This window comes from Notamacropus eugenii, chromosome 6, assembly GCF_028372415.1.
Source record: "Notamacropus eugenii isolate mMacEug1 chromosome 6, mMacEug1.pri_v2, whole genome shotgun sequence".
Classification (NCBI taxonomy): Eukaryota; Metazoa; Chordata; class Mammalia; order Diprotodontia; family Macropodidae; genus Notamacropus; species Notamacropus eugenii.
This window is the reverse complement of record NC_092877.1, coordinates 201,474,812-201,497,467: the sequence shown is the minus strand read 5'-3', so window position 1 is coordinate 201,497,467 and position 22,656 is coordinate 201,474,812. Positions and strand designations below refer to the sequence as shown.

Here is a 22,656-nt window from a genome sequence, read left to right as displayed (position 1 = left end):
GAATGGCAAACCACTCCAGTATCTTTGCCAAGAAAATCCCATGGACAGTATGGTGCTTGGGCTCCTGAAGAGTTGGACCTGACTGAACTACTGAACAACCCCGTATATGTACACATAGGAATGTATAAGCATATGCATATGCATGATACTCTTGAGGAATTTGCATTCTAACAAGGTCATATATAAGTGTAACAACCTGTGCTTATTAGAATGTAAATTCTTTGAGAGTAGAATTGTTACAGTCATTGTTTTTGTAACCCCAGCACCTAGCATGGTGCCTGGCACATAGTAGGTGTGTTCAGTGCATACCTGTGGATCAGTTGAGTATGGCTTATACTGCAGTGGTGCTGTTAATACCATAGACCCTTCTTAAATCATGCTTGTCTCCCTAGGACCTGTGGCTACAACATCTAGACTTGAAAGCCTAGACTGAAAGTTTGACAGTTGAACCTGCTGAGAGTGTTACAAGGCCAGTGAGGGCAGGGAGCCTTCCTTACTCTGAGGCCTTGTTCTAATCCCTTAGAAGTCTTCTGGCAGTACCCTTTCAATTCCCCTAATGATCCCCTAGGCTTGAAAGGATTGTTAGTACTTAATTCTGGAACTGCTCACTGTTACTGAGATGGCTTAATGGAACTTACTGGCCCAGTGAGGGAATTAGGCAGGTCTTGCAGCTAGGAGAGGTGTAGATGAAAGAAGGGGATGAGGAGTATGCAGGACCAGTGAGAGAGACCCATTCATGAGCCTCCTCTGCCTCTAGAAAAAGTTGGTTCTCTCCCACTGGGCCATTCTGCATCCATGACCCTACTATTCTGTGTTCCTTTTCAATTTTCTATGATGTTTTTTATGTTGTGTGTCAGAAGCTCATTTTTTTAAATTTCAGGAAAAAATAACAGACTTCTCCCAAATAGACTCATGTTTTTATATAGCAGTTTTATGTGACTATTTTTCTTCTTCTACATCCAATGAATTTTGGCTATCCCAAGCCCATTCCAGTGTGTGGCCAGATGATCTCAGGCGATGTTTTGAAATTCCCAACAAAAACTTTGAGTTCTGTTTAATTTCTTTTAAAAATCATCACGTAATGATTTGGGAGCAAGACAAACGAGCACTAACAGGTGCTAATCTAACTAGTTAGGAATTATGGGTCTGTATGGAATCATTCCCTGCTTCTAATTTTTTTCAGCAATGAGAAAACTTGATATCTTTGAGCATTAGTGTTTTTTATTCTTTGCCAGATCTTGACTCTCTCTCAGTATGTTTAGCTCTTGCCTCTATTTCTTCCTGTCAAAGCATGGTTTTCAAGAATTTGAAATGGGAGAATTTTAAGAATTATTTGATATTTATATATGGAAAAGCCCATTTTATTTGATGGTTAAGTTCAGAATTTTTTTTTAAAAGTGAAAAAATGTATAGAATGTTCCAAAAGACTTAGTGTAGTTTTAAGCCATTAAAGCTAAAACTTTTGAAACACCTTGTATAATAGGAAAGTACTTTGGAAAATTAAAAAAAAATCCCGGGGTCTAAATGGTGACGATGATAATAGACCACTGAGAAAGTATTAACTTTTTAAAGATTCTTTGAATTATACAAAGAGGTGGGTGATAAGATGACAGACTTGATTTACTTAAAGCTATTTTAAGGTTGGTTTTTTTTTTTTTAAATTTCAGTATGATGGAGAGGAGGAAGAGAAGCTTTTAGCTATGGAAAATGATTTTTGTTTTGATCCATGTTCCTAAATTATTATTGATAAAAATGAACTCTGTATAATTCTGTCTGCAAGGAAGAGATAAGAAAATGCACTTCCTTCTTTCAGTGACAACGTGGATGTCTGTGAGTATGGAAGTTATAACAGGGAGCTAGGATTATGCCAATGCCTCCTGGCCCAGGGAGTCCTCAGAAGGCATGAGAGAAAGAAAACCAAATGGTACTGGAAATAATGTTAAAGGGATGAGGTGGGATTTCTCTGATCTAATAGTTAAGCCTTTTAAAAAAGGAAATTATGTTTTTCTGGCATAATTTTTTTTTTTACTGAACCTATGTTGGACCACAGGTATCACCATTTTGAAGTGATCATAATCTACTCCTTTAATATAATACATTGTAGAACCTTGCCATCCACCCACTAGCCCCCTTTCCTCCCTCACCCTCCATTTAATTTGTCTGGCCTGGTGTCTTGAATTCATTGAAGGCAGCTCTTTGCTCCTTTACTATTCCATTTATCTTTGTCTTTACTCCCTTTAATCATTTTTTACTCCATCTTTCTCAGTCCTGATTATCACTTCTTTGAAAAAAGTAGAAGCAGAGTTTTGATTGTCCTTCTGTTTTTTTCTGTCATCAGTCATTAACTAATCTTCCTTGAGTAGTAGTCTTAACCCCTCTTTTTTTTCTTTAGCAATATTCCAAAAATGCCTTATTGTGTTTTTTTAAAGTGTCTTGGAAACAAATGTAAGTTACTATTAGAACAAATGTAAGTTATTATTAGAATGATGGCATAATCACTTTTCTACTCCTTTGTCCTCTTGCTTGTAATTTAATTTCTTAGAATTGGGGGCAGTGTCAGGTTAGATATTAGTACATTTTGGGAATTAGATTCAGGACACCTGTTTAAAAAGCACATCCTTCCTTCAGCTTATTGCTATGTGTTCCTGCTCGGGAATATTTATATTTGAGCTTGTCTCTTAAAAAAGTAGAATGTAGAACACTCACAAGTCTTGAGACTGGGGATATATAGACCTTGACTTTTTGTAGATTTTAAATGAGTCACAGCAATTCCTACTTAAGTGAGGTTACTGCTGCTTTAAAAATAAAATTGGTTGTAACAAGACTCTTAAAAATAACTCAGAATTTTCATTTTAAAAATCAATTTTGAGTCATAATCTGTGGTAATGGTTTCCAACCTTTGTATGAGGAAGAACTTGTTTTCATTTCTTGAAATCTTGAAGTCATTGGGGATGTGTAGTGGAAAAGGAAAGAAGTTTGATAGTAAAGAACTAGGGCAAAACAAGAGAAAGGCTGTAAATGTAGAGGTTTGTTCATAGATCTTGATCTCTTTTTCAGAGGCACCTTTATAAGGCATCTCATGATCTAATACTGCAGGATTTCAGTGGATAAGTGATCTTATTGATATGACTATTCCCATTGGTGCAAGTCTCATCCCTTACAAGTCTTCTCGTCCTGTGTGATTCTTGTCTTTCCATAAATATCCTCTAGAGGACCTAACACACTGAAGATGTTCCTCTGGGTCTTTAAATATTTCCTGGGCACCACTGCAGCACTAAGGCTGACCATCTGTCCTGTATCACTATTGTGACCAGCCCACTTCCTTTTCTAGTTACCTGATTTTTTTTCATAGTTTCTTAGGTGCAAGCCATGTGTTTTCACCCTTCCTTTTACATTACCTGCAATTTTTATTCATTGAGGAATATGATAGTTAATGATTCATGGTCACATAGTATCACTAGGAGAATATTAATGTTTTGCTTTTATTTTCATTTTTATAGTGTTTTGCTCTTCAAGGTGCGATTTTCTGGTCAGAGAACAGCTTGGGGTCATTGACAGTACTGCACAGTCCTAAATGGAATCCAGCACATTCTCCTATTCATTTGTGAATTCAGCTTATTGTCCTCTTGTAGTACCTGTCCAAGATAGATGTACTGATGTAGAAACTCAAGGGGCTGCCCATCGAACTGTGCATATGTAACGTGTATTCTGGACAACATGCCACTGTTCCCTTTTTTTATTATGAACTTAATTATTGACAGACATATATTTCAACATGCAAAGAAGAAAAATGAACCAAGTATTAACAAAATGGCGCTCTTTGGATTCCCTTATTAAATTTCCTTTGTTTTATGTGTAATTTAAAATGTTTTTTGTGTTCTTTTCTTTCTTTTTTTCCTTCTTTAGCTTTGTATCTGTCACTTCCCATTGATTTTCCTCTCCTCAGAAGAAATCCCCTTATGATGAAAAAAATGTTAATACTATATTTGGCATTTTAGGCCCAAATCTGCCAGAAACAATTTTATTACTCTTCTATCTCCAAGTAATTTATAGTTTAGAGAGAAAAATGTTGAAAATGGCATAGCCTTCCCCATGCTCTCAAATGTGACTCTCCACCTCAAGATTACTTGAGGCAACATTTTAGGAATCTTGAACAGGGAAAAGATTATACAATATTTTAAAAGTAGTTGTAAGCTAAACTTTTAAGTTCAAAAGTAGGCACTGCTCTTAGGTGAATTGTGGTGTCTATCACTTCAGGAGGGTGAAGAGGCAATGATCTCAACTAGTATTAGGGCTGCTTATAACCATTTTCCTAAAAAAGGCCTTCTCATCTTTGCCTTCTATATGCTGTCAGACAGTAAAAGGACTAGAAAAAGTTTCTAGACTAAAGAAATGTTTATATTGTAATATCTTCTGTTTAACCAAAAAGGAGGTTTTTAATGTGCTTCTGCACTTAACGTGTGTGTGTATGTATCTATGTATGTGTATGTATTAAAGCTAAACAAATCAACATACTAGCTATGTCTGAGAAAGTTTAACAAATCTTCCCATTGGGTGTGGGAGGGTGTGAGAGTGGAGTCTTGAGGAGGAAGCAGCATACTTGATAAGTTTTCTGGAATCATGATTCTGGAATCCCGTTAAGTCAGAGTTCTGAAGTCATAGAATCTAGAGCTGAAAAGGATGTAATCCAGCTTCCCTCAGTTTTGTATATGAAGAAATCCAGGTTGAGGAAAGTTAAATGATTTGTGCTAGGTGACACTGTTAGTAAAAATCAGTTAGTAAATTGGTAGAATATAAGCTCCTTGAGGGCAGAAACTGTTTTGTATTAGTCTTTGTATACACTGGGCATGGCAGTACTCTCTAGATCTTTGGGTATACCCAAAGCCCCTCTAGCCATTACCTAGGAGAGCAGCCTCTGTGGAGAAGGGGGCCAGCTATCTCCTCTCACTGATGACCAGCTGCTTCTTACAGAGCAGTAAAGACAGCCTTGATGAAAAAGCAGGGTACACGCTGGGAGAGACAGGAGCCACTATATTCCATACAAGTCAAACCAATGCCATTTCCTTGCCATTCCTCATGCCCAGACGGAGGTATCCCAGGACCCTGAGTCCAGGAGCCCTGGAAATGGCAGCACCCTGTAAATCACTGACCCTGCTTCTGACCCAATGATCCCCCATCCCCTATGGAGATGTGACTTGCAGCTGCTTTTACAGGTATTGCATTTCTACCTGAACAGCTACAACCACTGAAAGGGAGAAAACAAAGTTCTTGCCACTGAGTCCTTGGCACTGTCAAATGGTTCAACTTTAGAAACAGATGTGGTGAAAATAACATTGAAGAAAATGAATAGCCCTCTACTTTGGACCTAAGCACCATGGGCCTCTCCATTTGTCTTGTAGCTAGAAGCTGACTGTCGTCAGAGCCTGGGGCATGTTGGTAAATGTGTAACAAACAGCTCTCCAAAAAAGCATGACAGACTTTTAAGTTTAATCTGAATCATTAATATTTTTTCCATCGCTTTCTTAAGAGAATTAGCAAAACAATAAATCAAGTCCTGATTTGCAGTGTTTGCTAATTTCTGCAGCTCTCTAAGAGCTAACACATCCCTGGTTGCTTTCCCCTGTTAGAATGTGAGTTGAGTTTGTGTGTGTGTGTGTGTGTGTGTGTGTGTGTTTGTGTGTGTCCCCATGTCTGTAGCACTCAGTACAGTGCTTTGGACAAAGTATATGTTTAATGTTTTTTTCATTCATTTATTCTTTCATTCATTCAGCAGCTAGATAAGTACCTGGGACAGAATAAGTTCTTAATAAATGCCATTTGATGGACTGGCAAACATCTTTCCTATTTTATACTTGCTCAATATTAATAATCAGAAAATGGCTGAATATCTAGAAATTAATGTTGGAAGAGTTTGATGTTTAGTATCTTAACAACTCTTTAAAAATCAATGTCTTGTGTTCCTGATGGAGAACAGTGTTTGTAGAAAACACAGAAAAAAGGCCTGACACTTGATATGACTGGGTTCCAAATGGGCCTTCCTTCTGAGCTTTGTCTATGGAGAATATCCTTACAAAAACTTGGAATATATTCTACTTTGCTAAAGGAGCAGATAGTGAGGTAAAAGGGGAAGGAAGGAAAAGAAATGAATTGGCAAGGGTTTGTTTGCTTAAATTGAGTGAGTGTTTGATAGAAAATGCCCAATTTACCCCTCAATGGTTGTAATGCTTTAGGTCACCTTGGATTTGTAGAGAGGCAGGTACTGTGTGACACCTTCTTTGTATTTCATAGCGCCTGAGATGGACAATTTGGAAAAGGTTTAGAAGCAAGCAGCAATATTGTGTAAAGGGTTGGAAATAGGTCCTTTGTTTAAACATGAAAGAAACTGTTTTTGGTTTTTTTTTAAGAGAAGATCAAAAGATGATTTAGTGAAACAAACTTTAAGACCACTGGGGAGTAACACAGAATATGTCCGCTGTCTAAGCACTTTTACAAATCAACTGTAATAATTAACATGTTGTGGTAGGAAGCCACTCAGTTGCTGCTTTAGGGGACTCAGAGTTTGTGAGTCTTTGTAAGTCTGAGAATTAAATTCTCAGCATCATACTTTTTGTTGTTTTTTCTCTTTGTGAACCCCATTTGGGATTTTCTTGGCAAAGCATAGTGCCAATGTGATATTTACAGCACCTACAGTGGCCATGAGTATCCTGGTGCAATTCTGAATCTCAAAATACAACAGGCTCGCCACATAGAAGACAGAACCAAAACATTTGTTCCGACACCAGAAAACCAAATCCATCGTAGTAACAAGAATCTATACACAATAACAGTGCAGAGAACACCAGCCCCAAGTCTTCCCTCTGCTAGGCTTCCCACAAACTAGCTCCATTAAACAGAATCACTAACAAGCTCTCCTACGCCCCTAGCTGATGCCTGCTCTCTCTTTGCCAGCTCTGACTGCTCTGACTCACTTTCTGCTCTGCCTGTTCAGCAAACTCCTCCCACCCAGACTCTATGTGACTCAGACTTCCATGTGACCAGGTCACATGGGCCTATTAATGGATGGGAAACATCTTCCCATTAAGAAGCAAAATTGCATTAACAGCAAGCAAAAATACATTATCTGCATACAAACACATTTCCTTCTCTAGCTCATTTTACAGGTGAGAAAAGGGAGGCAAACCAGAGTTAAGTGAATTGCCCAGAGTCACACATCTAGTAAGTGTCTGAAACCAGATTTGAACTTGTCTTCCTGACTCCAGACTCAGCACTCTTGCCCACAGCACTACCTGGATGCCCAAACATCATAATGGGGAGCAGTATAGAGAGTGGGGAGAGGAGTGAGGAATCTGGGTTTGAATCTTACTTCTGCCACGTAACTATCCTTGTAACCTTGGACAAAGTACTTAAACATCAAAATCCTTACGTGTAAAATTAGATGACAGTCTCTAAGAAAGGTTCCTTCTAGTTTTAAATTTATTATCTTATTTCTTTACAACCCACTACTCATGTACCGTCAAGGTCAGTTGTTAAAAAAGACTGCAGTAGGATGTCATGTAGCAGTTCTTAACCTGGGATCTGTGAATTCTCTCTCTCTCTCTCCCCTAAGCTTATCATTTATTTATTTTTAACATTCTTTTTTTAAAATTTTGAATCCCAAATTATCTCCCTTCTTCCAGACCCTCCCGTACCTACCCACTGAGAAGGCAAGCAATAAGATAGCAATTATACAGGTGAAATCACACATGCAGAGCATGTTTCCAAATTAGCCATGTTGCAAAAAAGAAAAGCACGATAAAGAAAGGAAGTGAAAAAGTTATACTTCAATCTGCACTCAGAGTGTATTGGTTTTCTTTTGAAGTGAAGAGTGTTTTGGAAATGTCTTAGACCGCATTGATCAGAGTGGCTAAGTCTTTCACAATCGATTATCATTACAATAATGCTGTTACTATGTATAGTGTTTTCGTAGTTCTGCTTGCTTCACTTTGTGTCAGTATTTTTTTTAGAAACCGTCCTCATTTTTTACATCACAATAATATTCCATCACAGTCATATACCACAACTTGTTCAGCCATTCCCCAATTAATGGATGTCCCTTCAACTTCCATTTCTTTGCAACCACAAAAAGAGCTACTATAAATATTTTTTGGTACAAATAGGTCCTTTTCCTTTCTCATTGATCTCTTTGGGATATAGATCTACAAGTAGTTTTGCTGAGTCAAAGGGTATGCCCAGTTTTACAGCGCTTTGGGCATAGTTCCAGACTGTTCTCCAGTATGCTTGAACCAGTGTGAACTCTCTGTTTTAAGCAACTTTTTTCAATATGATCGGTTTCCATTATAATCCTATAGATTTTACTTTATGCGTTTAAAAACATTATTCTGAGAAGGGATCCATAGGCTTCACCAGACTATCCAAGGGGTCATGACACAAAGAAGGTAAGAACTTCTGCTATAGTTGGAAAGAACACTGGGCCTGGAGTGATGAAAAGCCTGCTGGGTTTGAATCCCACCTTGATATTTACTAGTTTTGTTTTTTATCCTATCTTTAGTAAGCACTATTTCCTCTTCTTCCTACCTTCCCAATATTGAAAAAAAAAGAAAGAAAGAAACCTATGGAACAAATACGAAGACTCAAGCAAAACGAATTACCACTCTGACCAGACATTCACGCTTCAAACTATGCTTTGCCCCTAACCCGCTGAACTGCTTTTTAAATCTTCCTCCTTTGTCTTGCTGTTTTCCGAACTTTTCTTCCTGCTTTTCAGTTCTCTTTTATGTGTTGTTGGTTCCGGTTAGAATGTAAGATCCTTGAGGGAAGGGACTTTTTTTTGCCCTTATTTGTACTTAATGCACAGTGAACACTTAATAAATGCTTGATTTCATCTACCATGTTGGCCCTGTCCAAAAATATTTTTCTCATTCATGGCCTTCATTTTCCTGTCCAGAGACAGGTAGTGTTCTTCAACATCTGTACTTTGCAACTGTTGTTTGATCTCTACACATATCAAAGTTTTAAATTATTTTCTTGGCCTATTTAGTTCATTCTGCATCAATTCATGCAGGTCTCTGGGTTTTTCTGAAGCCATCTCCTTTTTTCATTTCTTACAGCACAATAGTATTCCATTACATTGTTGAAGGAAAAAAATATACATTCTGCATTTTAGATTCAAGTTTGCCAGAAGCAATTTTATTAAATTTAATATTAATCTAATATCTAAGTATTTCTAGCTAGGAGAAGGAGATGTCCAAATTGGCATGATTCCATACGCCATCAGAGTCTCCTCACCAAAACAATTTTAGGTAACATTTGTAGGAAAATAAAACAAGAAGTTCACAGGTTGTAAAAATACAGAATTCCCATTCCTTCCTGGACCACTCTCCCCTCACCTCCTATAGTAAACGAAGAAGTAGCTTCCTGCCTGTGACAGAAATTAATGTCTTTTCTCGTTGGAGAAGAGTGGTTCATATTATTTCTTAATTGTTTTAATTTTTTTAAAAAGGACATTTAAAAATATACTTCTGTAGCATTTATATACCATAATCTGTTCAGACAAATTGATGAGCACCCCCTTATTTTCTAATTCTTTGTCACTATAAAAAGATTTGCTATCAATATTTTTTGTACATTCGAGTCTTTGATCTTTTTGGGACATAATCCTAGTACTGTTTAGCTGAGCTAATTTCAAACTGTCTCCATTTTCTGTCATATTTTAGTCAATCTTACCCTTTTTTCCATCTAATCCCTCTTTACAAGCTACTTACTTATTAGTTTTGTCATTGCAAGTAAGTCACTTGCCCTGTCTCTTCATCTGTAAAATGAGCACAGTACTTGACCTCAGAAAGTTGCTCTATCTTCATATTCCTTTGCCTCACAAAGTGTTGAGGCAAGCACTGCCTGAATAAATGATTGAATAGTACCAATGGTAATATTTAAAATTGATTTCTATATGCTATTAACCAAGGTTTGTGGTTCGTCACTTTCTTCTCACTATACTGCTGGTAACTTTCCCGACTTCATTGACCTCATGCTTAAATACATTCTATGTGGTTTTGATCTTAACTTCTTCCAGATCCAGCCAGCTTCCCAAAGTTACTGCAGGAACAGGTGCCAAAAATACATATCCTCTCAATGTGTGGGATTTTTTTTGTTTGTTTGCTTATTTTAGATCCATTGGAAAGCCCAAGAATTCTCTGAAAAGTAAGCAGACAATTCAGTATGACTTGATTCAGAAACTAGGAGCAGGAAACTTATTTCAAGGAAAACAAAGAATGCTTAGCTCAGTGAGCATTGGGTAGAATAGAGGAGAGAGGAGATCTGTGGATTATTCTTAGAGGAATGCCTGACTTTTAATGACATGGGTCCTCTAGGGGCTGATTCTTCCTAGAGCTGTATACTTAGATAGAGGGAGATGCTGCATTCCTTTAAAAAAAATTTTAAAAAGTAGAGGGACCTAGGCATACCTGTGTACACCTGGAATTTCTGCTGCTTGGGGAGGCAGAGGCTGGTAAGAGCTCTAGCTTTCTGTGCTGTGGTAGGCTGAACTGATTGACTATTCCCACTAAGTATGGCAGTGTGGGAAGTGAGGCAGTACCTCAGGAGGTATGATTGTACTATATTGCCTTGGGTGTGAATCACTGCCTCAAGTCAGAAATTGAACATCTCAGAGCTCCCCTGATGATCAGGGGTGGGATAGGGCCTGAGTAGCCCCAGCACTTCCTTCTAGCCTGGACAAGAGAACTCCTCCCCCCCCTTTTTTTTTTAAGAAAAAGAAAAGTGTAGGAGGGCTAACACTTATTTCCATTAAAAGTAGCTCTGTATCTTTTAGGATAAGTAATTCATACTACTAAGTTTATTTTAAGATCTTATTTCATTTGTCAGCAACTTTGTATCTTAAACTAACCTGAAGCAGTTGTTTTATGATGGTGACTGATGGAAGGAAGGTTTCCTGCTTTGTACTCATCCAGTTCCCATTAACCATGGAAATGAGCAAAACACTGTTGAAAAAGGAAGAAGTTGCACAGAATTCAAATCACAGAATTTGAGTTGGAAGAGATAACGTTAACATTTTTTAGAGCTTCTCTAATTACAGAGTGCTTTACATTATATATCTTATTTGGATTTTATAATAGCCTTCTTACTTTGGTATGCTCTCTTTAAAAAGAAATCTTAGTTTTATTGATATATTTTGTTTTTTTATCATCTTCATTTTTAATGTATTCCTCCCTCCACTGCTACCTAGTGAGCCATCCCTAATAACAAATATTTATGGAAAAAAAGAGGGGGGAAAAGGTAGGTTAGCAGAAACAGTTAACATAGAAGTCATGTCTGCACTATATGTCTGTAGTTCCTAGTCTCTGCAAAGAGTTCATTTTCATAACATAGTATAATAAAAAAGATGATTACACATGAAACTGCAAATTTTTGTGTACAACTTGCTATTGCTTTTAAAACAATAATGAAGTTATGTAAATTTCTTTTCCCCCCTTTTTTCTTCCCTCCCCCAACCTTAGAGATGGCTGTCATTAGATGTAAGTTCATTTTCATATTTTTATTCTTTCCATTTTCATTCTTACATTGTTTTCCTGTTTCTACTAACTTCATTCTGCATCAGTTCATGTAATAATCACTCTTAGATCCATTTAATAGATGAGAAGAATGAAGTTTATAATTGAAACCACTTGCTCAGGAACTTGGCTAAAAAGTGGCAGCACAGGACTCACCCAGGGAGATTGATTCCAAATCCAGTGCCCTTTGAGATCCTAAGACATAGCTGCCTCCCCTGAGATAATCTATTTCAATTTCCCAGTTTTACAGAACAGGAAACCAAGGCTCAAAGGTATTGGTACAAGGTAGTTAGTGACAGTTTAGATAAGAGCCTGGGGCTTTTAACTTCCAGACAAGGACTTTTCTATTAAACCTATAGCCTCTAGGTTATTTGTTCCCTGTCCTCAAATTGCTTACTTAACTCTTCAACACTGGAAAAGACCACATATGTACATACAGTGAAATAACATAAAGCAAAATAATTCCGATCTTTTGTACACAGGAGAGCCCTTTAAATGCTAGCAAACAGCTCTCATTAACTCTCCTCTTGGATAAACCCGCTGCCATGGTATCAAATTCAGTCCCATCCTGATCATACTGTTTGTCCCTTGCCTTTCTCAACAACTCAGAACTGAACAAACTGGTTCACATACAATCTGACCATAATGGGGCAGGAAATCCATTCAGCCTAGCAAAAAGTAGTAAGATACCGCGAGGGGGAGAAGGGAGGCAGCATGTGCCAGGCAAGTCAAACTACCACTACTGTCACCCTCACTTTGATCATTTTCTCGTCTTAGATTTCATGCAAACAACCCTGAAAAGAAGAGCCTTTGGAATTGGAATGGTTCTAGCCAGTGTGAAATGGTTCAGCATTACAAACTGATATGATTTTATCAGTGGAAATGACATTATGGAAAAGGTATTACCTTTAGGGTGAAGCCTTGAAGCTTTACCCTAAGGTCTTTTCGATCTTTCCATCTGACTGGCAGCTGAAACCTTTCTTATATGTTGTCTCCCTTCTACTAGAATGTGAACTGGTTGAGCAGAGTCAGTCATACCTTTCTGTTTACCCTCCACAGAGTTTAGCATAGTGCTTTGCACATAGCACTTAATAAATGGCAGGTTTTTTAAATCCATTCATTCATTCATTCACTTTCTGCCAGTACTTGGGAACTCTCACTTCCTTCCTTTGAATTACGAAATTGCCTAGAGCTGACTTTGACTTGCATCAGGCTTCTCTGTCCTACTCGCTTAAATTTCCTTCTCAGAAAAATTAGAACTCAAGGTAAATGTGTTCTTTTCAAGTGCCCATTCCTTAATTCTCATTACAGAGCAACTGCTTTTGGATTTGGAGTTATGCAAATGAAATCAATCACTTTTCCGACAAAGCTTAGAGAGTATGTTTTATTTGGGAATCTCATTAGCTCAGACTAATTGGGTTCTAAATTTGTACGATTTGTACATGGGGCTCTATAAACTATTAGGGTTGTATAAAAATAACATAGTCAAGAGGCGATTAAACTGAAGTTGTATTGGGAGGAAGGGGTCCTAAGCAGAGGGAACAGTGTAATAGGTTAATTAGGGAGTGTCTCCTAGAGGAGGCAAGACTGAGGAGGGTTTCTGAAGCTGCTAGTTATAGATGGAGGGAAATTTGGAAGAGTAGGTGCATAACCAGACACTGAAGCATGAAACACATGCAGGAGAATGCAAACAGGTAAGCTTGATTGGAACCTAGTTTTTGAGGGGAAAGCAATGTGTGGTACAATGGGAAATGTTCCACATTTGAAATCAAAGAACATGGGTTCAGATTCTGACTGCCACTAGGAAATGGGTTCAGATTCTGACTGCCCCCTACTAGCTGTGTGACTTTGCCCAAATCCCTTAATCTTTCTGGTCCTCAGTGTGGTTTTCTCATTTGTAAAATGATGGGGTTGAATTAGATTGCCTCAGAAGTCCATTCCAGCTCTAAATCTATGTTCTTATAAGGAAGAAAGATATGAAGACCTGGACAGAGGAGTGGGAGAAAGGATCTACAGCTTGAAAACCAAATGACTGTGTGAAGCCATCTATCTCTTTAACTTTTTTTTTTTTAAGAGAAGAGAATGCCTGGCTTTTCTGCTGCAAAAAATGACTTAAAGAAACTTAATTTACCTGTTGTGTGAATTGAGAAGTATCATATGTCATGCTCTCTCTCTCTCCCTAGTAGTATCTTTATTGTAACCCTTCCATGGTAGGAGTTCAATAAATAAATTATAAGTATGTGTGCATGTTTCTTGAAGGGGCACAATTGGGCATTTGTTACTCATTTTATTTATGTATGTATACAATAAATGTATAGTCATGATGAATAACAAATGCATATGTATATATAATGAATAATAAATACATATATCTACATTTGTACATAGATGCTTTTAAAAAAATTCATTCACTCGCTGCCAATAATTGAGAGCTCTTCCTTCATTTGAATGAATATATATGTGCATTCTTTATTCATTTAACATATGTATCTATACACACATACATGTATGTGTATGTCTGTCTCACTTTCTCCACATATATCCCTAACTTTATCTCTGTCTATAAGGAATAACAAATGCCCAACTGTGCCTGACCAGGAAATTTCCATTTAAAGGGAAAGAAGGAAAATGACTAAGATGAACATTGTAATTTCATCATAGACAATCATTTTTCACAGAATAAAAATATAACCACCTGAAAGGAAGGAAATTATTTAAGATGAAGTTCTTATGTCTGCCTCTCTCTTTGGCCAGTTGATGTTTAATTGATAAAACAGGTTTTAGGCTTTCTATCTCTGGCAGAGTTCATTTAAAACTAGTTAAGGTCAATGAATATGATAATGGCTTTGAAAGGTCTATTTGGTCTGTAATCTTCTCATGGAGGTTAATCAATAAAGTACTGACTATGAGAGGCTGCCCCAAAGATTCATATTAATTGTTAGCAACATTGTGTGATAGGTTATTATCATCTCTCCTTTCCCAGCTGCCAGAGCACAGGTGGTCTAAAATTTGGCCACCCCAATTACCTGTGAGATCTTAAGCAAGTCACTTAACTTGCTGTTGGCCCTGTTTTCTGTGTCTGTAAAATGAGAGGTTTAAATGACCACTGAGAACCCTACCAGCTCTAAATCAATGAAATGAGCTCTCTAGATTACATAAAAGGACTTTGTGAATTAAGTACATCTCTTAGCCAGTCTCCTGCCAGCTGAGAAAGTGGAGATGGTAATGGTCTATCACACAATGCTGGTTTTAAGGAAGTGATGAAAAATGATCATCGAAGCCCTTTTGCTGCTGCCACAATAGAATATACAAGTTAGCAATTTAAAGTATTTATTTTGTATCAGATATATGCATATCTGATAAGTAAATAAAAATCTGAATTCAGATAATGCAAAATACATATGAATTAAATGCAAAATAATTTCTAGGGTGGGGTTGGATACTAGCAGTTGGGGAGATCAAGATAGGCCTCATGTAGGCAGTTAAGGATGCTAAGTTTCCTTGAGAACCCTTAGGATGCTAGAGATTCTAAGAGGCAGAAATGATGATGGAGCATATTTCAGGCATTAGGAGATAGAATGTAAGTCCTTTTGATTGAAGCACGTTAGAAGGCTTATCCAGATGAGAAGCACTGGAGGATCTAACTAGGGTGGTGTCTATGCCAGGAGACAGAAGGGGATAGATGTTCTGGAGGCTGAAAATATGTGACTTGGTAACTGATTGTGGGGAATGAGGGAGAGAGAATCACACAGGATGATTGAAGTTGCAAACCTAGATGACTGAAAAAATATAGGGCCATCAACAGAAAGAAATAGGGGAAAGTTAGGATGAGTGAAGAGTTTAAGGACATGGTTAATCTAAAATACCTATGAGGCATTGAGATGGATATATCCAGCAGGCAATTTATGATATAAAACTTGAGCTGAAGAGAAAAACATGTCTAAAGGTCGTGTAGACAGCAAAAGAGATGGAGCTGGGATCTGAACCTACGTCTTTTAAGTCTGTGGCAACTAAGTAACACAGTGGGATGGGAATCAGGAAGATTCCATTTCCTGTGTTCAAATCCAGCCTCAGACACTTAGTAGCTGTGTGACCCTGATCAAGTCATTTAATCTCATTTGTCCCAGTTTCCTCATCTGTAAAATGAGCCGGAGAAGGAAATGGCAAATCAGTATCTCTGCCAAGAAAGCCCCAAATGGGGTCTTGGAGAGTTGAACAACAGTAACAGTATCTAACTCTTAGGTGAGTTCTCTTTCTGTTGTTATCATTCAATAACAAAGATTTAGGTATTGTGATAATTGAGCCCCATCATTATTTAGCTTCTTATTTAAGTTAATATAACCAATCCTATAAGGTTTAATTTTTTGGATCAGTATTTATTTCTTATTTTATTACAAAAGGAAACCAAAGCACAGAGGTTAAGAGGTAATTTTAATCTCGAGTAGCAAGTCAATTGTCACAAATGATACTTACTCTTGGAAATACTTAAGGTATCTTAATTTCAGAATTGCAGTGTTTATTCATATGATTTTAGAGGGTGACAGAAAAATGTGGAATGGCAAAGACAAACTAGAAAGAATGTGAGGAAACATACTTTGTGTTTGGAGACCTTTCTGACCCTTGTTGCTTAAACATTGTGAAATCACATGCCTTAGAGACAAGACCTTACTTACTAGCTAAGTGAACCTGCCAAGTCATCTGTAAAACCTATCTCTAGAGACTGTTTTGAAAATCAAATGAGATGATGCTGATGACTATTAGTACTGCTACTTCTGAAGAGAAAGCTAAAAGATTCATATATGAATCACCCAGAGATCTTGATTTTATTCAGCACTGATGGCCCAAAGAACAAGGAGTGGCCCTTTGGGACTCATCCCAGGGTAGCAGAGTTGAGTGCATTACTAGGATGGGACAGAGTCAAGGTAAAGGTTAGGAATCCTTTCTCCCATATCCCTAGTGCAGTGTTAGAGGAAGTATTTAGGTATGATTTTAATTAAATTATTTCTGAGGTCATTTCCAACACTAAGATTCTATCATATCTATTTGGTCTCTCTGCCTCTAGTCTCTCCCTGCTTCAATCCATAATCCATCCTTCTCCCAGCTGCCAAAATTATTTTCCTTAAAGAACAATTCTGAACATGTCATTCCCCTTCTCAATAAACTTCAGTGTGTCCCCATTATTTTTGGAATCAGTTTTAAAAAATCCTGTTTTATCATTACAAGCCTTTTATAGTCTGACTCCATCATACCTTTTGTCACACATTATCTTCCCTCCCTTCTCTTCCTTCCCCCCTTCCCCCTAGTCCAACCAAATTGGTTTTCATGCTGTTCTCAACATATGACTCTCCATTTCCACCTTCTGTCTCTGTGCTGTTGCTTGAATTTCCCCCATATCTAGAGCGTATTCCCTCTTGACCTCTTAGAATCTCTTCCTCAAAACTTGTTTCAGGAGCCACATTCTATACTCTGCAAATCATCTTGTATTTTTTTTGCCATTCCTTATGCATGTCCCTGTTGTTTTCCTGATTGAATCTAAGTTCCCTAGGGGCAGGTAATATTTTACTTGCTTCCTTCTCCCACCTTCACTCCTCTTCCTTGCTCCTAGCCCTGTCTGTACCTGGCCCCCAAATAGGGGCTTATCAGATGGGAGATTTGTACCAAGTACCTCCTAAGGTCTGTTCCAAATTGGAGGTTCTCACTTGCCCTCCTGACATGCCTAGAAAGTTCATGGAATGCTTTTGCCATATACTCCCAAGGGAGTACAGGTTAAAGCCTGACATCATGCCAGTCTCTTCTACAGTGATTTAATACACAAAGGATCTGTGATTTTCATGAGTTTAGGGAATTGTAATATATATATGTAATATATATAACATATAATGACCTAGGGAGTTGTCTGAGAAACATAGAAGTTAAGTGAATTGCTGTATCGCATAGTTAGCAGGTATTAGAAAGATAAATAAATGGATGGATGGATGGATGGATGGATGCAGAGAGAGGGGGGGGTAGGGTGGGTTCATACTACGTGCTAAGCACTATACAAATGGAAATACAATTGACCCTACAATTTCCAGAGTCAACAATAACATTTTTTAAGTGTCTTCTATGTGCTAAGCAGCATGAAGCACTGGGGATACAAAGAAAAACAAAAACATAGTCCTTGCTCCCAAGGAGCTCACCTTCCAGTGAGGGGAAACAGCATTGAAATAGCTATGTACATACAAGTTACATACAGTGTGCATTCTAATAGGGACCAGACAATACACATGGAGAAGTGGTAGCCAGAAAAGGGGACTTAAGTGTTTTGGCTTGAGAAGTCCCAAGTATTAGGGATGGAGCTTTAGGGGAATGGTATTGATTTTGTTTAGGTTTACTAGAGCAAAAGGTAGAAAATGGTTAGGAACAGAGTTGAGTGGCAGGGGAGGACCAGGAGACTGTATAGAAAATCCCACTTCCCACTGCTTTGTTTGGCTAGACTAACAACACTGATATGGATCTAGAAAGAACAAGCCAAGGACTAATAGAATGCTAACTGAGAAAACTAGGAAGAAAATTGCATAAACTGTTAAGACAATTCACTTAAGATTCCAGGATTTGAAGAACAAGTACAAAGAATTACTAAATACTTCAGATAGTACTCTGGTGTTTATTTCTCCAAGAAGGTGCAAATATATAAATAGGTTTATTCAAGGTATAGTTAAATTTGGGGATCAAAGATTCATAACATTAAGGACAATGAAGATTATTTATTACATTTAGAATAATATGCTTTATTTAATAACCGTTTTCTCGATCTCTTCTTCCTTTTACTTTCCTACTATTGTACTTTCTTTTACTAGTACTGCCCCCCAAAAAAACCCCAAAACTCCATGAATCCAGAAATAATTTTGTAAAGATGTTAATGCATATTAGACAGTAAACACTCCATTTAATCTTTAAAAATGGGGTATTTAATGAGTTTCTGGTAAACTAGTGAGAGCTTTATTGATCTAGTTTCAAGTATTTTGAGAATGAGATGTACTCATCCCCAAAATACGGGTTAGGCCACATGATCACAATCGGCCTTACCACTACCTCAAGTCATGTTTGGGATTCAATGTGGAAATTCTGAACTCTCCCACACTGAAACCTTGATTTCCTGATTAGTGAGTGGGTGGATGACCAAACTCACATAAGGTGCTTTATCTACCTCGTCCCTTATCCTTGTTTCAACCTAACAGCTGTTCCCTCCTCCCTGTTCCCATCCCCACCTTTTTACTATCCTACGCCCCCATCTACCATCTTGCTCTGGAATCTTTAATGATATAGCACTGCCCTTGCATCTGGTGACTGCCCTACTGCTTCACTCACCATTCCAGTGACATACTATGTCTAAATACCCTTCTCTTTTAGCTATTTCTCTCCCATATATGTTTTCTTTCTCATTAGAAGGTACTTTCCTTGAGACAAGTTACTAGCTATCTTTTGTATCCCCAAGACAAAGTACTATGTATAATATAAAGTAAATCTTTAATAAATGTTTTTTTTTATTATTTATTCATTCTTTCTTTAACTCACTTGGCTAAATTTAATTTTTAGCCCGTTAAGTTTTATTCATTTTTATTTCATTTTTTTATCCTCAATTTAATAAATGCCAAATAAAATGAGTATTTTCATAAAGATTATAGACTAGGAGAATACTGTACATTAAATTGTGAATTTCTATTACATAGAGCTTGTTTTTCTTTTAAAGCATATAATAAATCCAATATGTAAAATTTAGAGCTTTCTTGCTATAGTCCTTTGGTTCTCTTTTTTGTTGGGAGGGAACATTATTCCCTTTCTTTCCCTCCCCATCCCCCCATGAGAGGAAAAAAGAAAAAGCCTTGCAGCAAATATGCATTGTCAAGCAAAATATTTTTCTATACTATCCACTGTCCAAGACATGTAAGTCTCATTCTGAATCTTGATTCTCCCATTGCGCTGTCAGGTGGTAGGTAGCATGTTTCTTGATCAGTCCTTTGGAGTCATGATTTTTTCATTTCATCTATTAGAATTCTTAAATCTTTCAAAGTTGTTTTTCTTTTCAGTGTTGTTTGTTTTATAAATTATCCTCTTAGTTCTGTTGACCTCACTCTGCATCAGTTCATACAAGTCTTTCCAGGTTCCTCTGACACCATCCCTTTTGCTGTTTCATATGGCAAAATAAAATTGTGTTACATACATGTACAGTAATTTGTCCATACATTCCTAGTTGATGGATGCTCAACTTGACTTGTTGATCAATCTTCCTGAAAAGACTCAAATCAAAGAAATGTTTTTAAATGTTAGGATATTATCTATTTCAGTTTTAAATTATTCCAAAAAAGTAAATTGTTCATATTCTTTAATCTAGCATCCCACCTTTGGGTGTATATTCTAATGAAGTCAAAGACAGAAGCAAGGGTCCAACCAAAATATTCCTAGCAAGACTTTTGTAACCAAGAGCTAGAAACAAAGTTGTCACCTGTTGATAGGGTATGGCTAAAATAACTATCTGAATGCAATGGAATAAAATAAGGTAAGTAATTTTTAAGCAAGATTATAAATTCGGGGAAGATCGGTTTGAGTTGATGCAGAGTGAAGTAAGAACTAGAAGAACAGTAGATGTAATCATAACAATGTAAATGAAAATCCTACCAAAAGGAAGTTGAACTCTGGGTAATGGAAAAACCAGTGAAGGATCTAGAGAAGAGATAGCCCACTATGGCTCCTCCCTCACAGCAGTAGAGTGACTGCTGGCAGGACAGATAGTGTATAACACACGGCTAGGCAGGTCTTCTGTGTGGAATACCTTTGCCTCATTATTTTCCTTTGCCATAAAGAGAGGGGCTTGTATGGGTGGGAAATGATTGACAAAGATAAAAGGCCAACCCATAAGATATTATTTAAAATATCAGTGTATGCACTGTACTGTGTTAAATTAATTCTGTTCCTCCGAGAAAGGGAAAGTCTAATCCAGGGCTGAGCAAAACCCCACAAAAGTGTAATGTATAAGGAAACTAAGAGGTTCGGCAGATACCCCTAAAGATATATGCAAAAACAAGTGAATTTAATGTTAGGTTGCTGTGTAAGGCAGAAATACCCAAAGGTTACTTCATCAGATCATCTTCTATTTCTCCCTACCCCTGCCACTACCATGGTTCCCCCTTTTCTGCTGACGTTGTTATCTATTCCATCTCAAGAAAAGTATCCCTTTGGATTCCACCAGGCATATGCCTCCTTTAGCAGAAAAAGCCTTCCTTTCTTAGCCAGGGCAGTGGAGCACTAAAGCAGCTTCTTTCCACGGCCATGGGAGCAGAGGCCCTGAAGTCTTAGGGCCTGCATTCAGATCCTGTACCTGATTCCCATTTTGATGTTACTGGGTCTCAGTTTCCTCATAAATAACATGAGAGGATTGGAGGAGATGGTGGCTAGGCTCCCTCCTTAGCTCTGGATATATTCCTATTGTTTTAAAGTGTTTCTTGCCGGCTTCTCAGCAGTGGGGGTTAATAGTTTGTTTTTCTCATTTGCTTTTTGCTCACCTGCCCAGGCTAAGTCATCAGTCACAAATGCTCACCTGTTTAGAGTTGGAGTGAAGATCGTCTTGAACTGCAAGGCACCTTAAAAGCCATCTTGCCCAACCCAGTCATTTTTAAAGATGAAGAATCTGTGTCTCAGAGATAAAATGACAGAGCCAGCTTAAGTGATACTATAGTGCACAGAGTTAGGAACACCTAAGTTCAAATCCAGTCTTAGGCACTTCCTAGCTGTGTGACCCTGAACAAGTCACCTAACTGCCCTCTGCCTCAGTTTCCTCAATTGTAAAATGGGGATAATAACTGCACCTGCCTCCTAGGATTGTTGTGAGGGTCAAATAAGATATTTGTAAAGGGCTTAGTACAGTGCCTGGTACATTGTAGGCATTTAATAAATGTTTATTCCCATCTCTTTCTTTGCCCAAGGTCACTCAACCAGTACATGGTAGAACTGGTTTTGAACACAAGTTCTCTGAGTCCAAAAAATTCATAGTCTCTCTATTGTACCAGCTTCCTCCCTTGGCTTATTTGATGTACAAGAATCTAGTTTTTATATCCCTGTATAATGCCTTCACTGTAAATAAATTTAGCCAATCTTATGATGTCATGATATTGTAACATCATACATCTATCACTTACTGTAAATAATATATGTTGAAAATAATTTGTAACTAATCAGTGGACTGTAGTTTTCTGTGTGAATTTGTTTAAAGGTCAGTTTTCTTGAAGATTTGACCTTCTGTTCTCCAGCACTGTAAATGCTAGATTGCGTACATTAATGATTTTTTTCCTTTTCTTTTTTCTAGCAGCTGTTTGGGGCAACTTCGTTAACATAAGGTAATTAATTTATTTTAATATGTGTCTGCTGTGGAATTGTGTTTTATGATTAATTTTTCAATTAACCATTTTGTAGATTTGCTGAAAGAAACTTTTAATCTTAGATGGGATTCTCAGTATCCAAACTGTCTTCTCCAGTGTCAGTTGGTACGTGCTCTGGCAAATCAAGCTATTTTAGCCTCAACAAAACATAAGATGAAAAATACATCACTAGAAACGAGCAGAATGAATGCTTTCTTAAAAAGCCTAACTGGGGCGTGGGGTAGGGTGAGAAGAGAGGACAGGAACTTTTGTATTAATGGTCTGCTGTTCTGTATTGTGCATGGCAATGAAATCCTCTATTAGTGTGTGTAACTGAGAGTTTATAGTATAGGCTTTTTTTCTAGAAGATAAGAGGAAAACCTTGTAGTTGGTCAATTTTGTGTGCGTGTGTGGTACTCTCTCTCATTACTATGTCTGAATATAAAATACTTAGTTTCTGTAACTGTAAAATGGGTGACATTTTTACTCATCTTTCAAATAAGATTTTGAAGATGTGTTCAGATTTGCCATGGTTTAAAACATTATAATTGGTATTTAAAATATAGATTCTATGTTTAAGGGGCTAGGGAGGAGGGAAATATTGTTGAAGTGTTTTGTTTTTTTCCCCTGAAGTCCATTTCATTGATTTAAAAGGCCTTTTAAAAATCTGAATATGAAGAAGGGAAAGAGAAGGGAGG

At 37.5% G+C, this 22,656-nt stretch overlaps 1 protein-coding gene across 6 annotated transcripts in view; it reads left to right on the top strand.

The window, feature by feature from the left end:
• The window catches only part of UXS1 (UDP-glucuronate decarboxylase 1), a 141,909-nt gene that overhangs the window by 27,233 nt on the left and 92,020 nt on the right, over positions 1-22,656 (top strand). For 3 of the 6 annotated variants that reach the window (XM_072621780.1, XM_072621778.1, XM_072621782.1), the window contains exon 2: positions 21,907-21,937. In XM_072621780.1, the coding sequence (XP_072477881.1) occupies positions 21,907-21,937 (31 nt within the window). The remainder of the gene's footprint in view (positions 1-21,906; positions 21,938-22,656) is intronic. The other 3 variants (XM_072621779.1, XM_072621777.1, XM_072621781.1) reach the window with 1 other exon arrangement.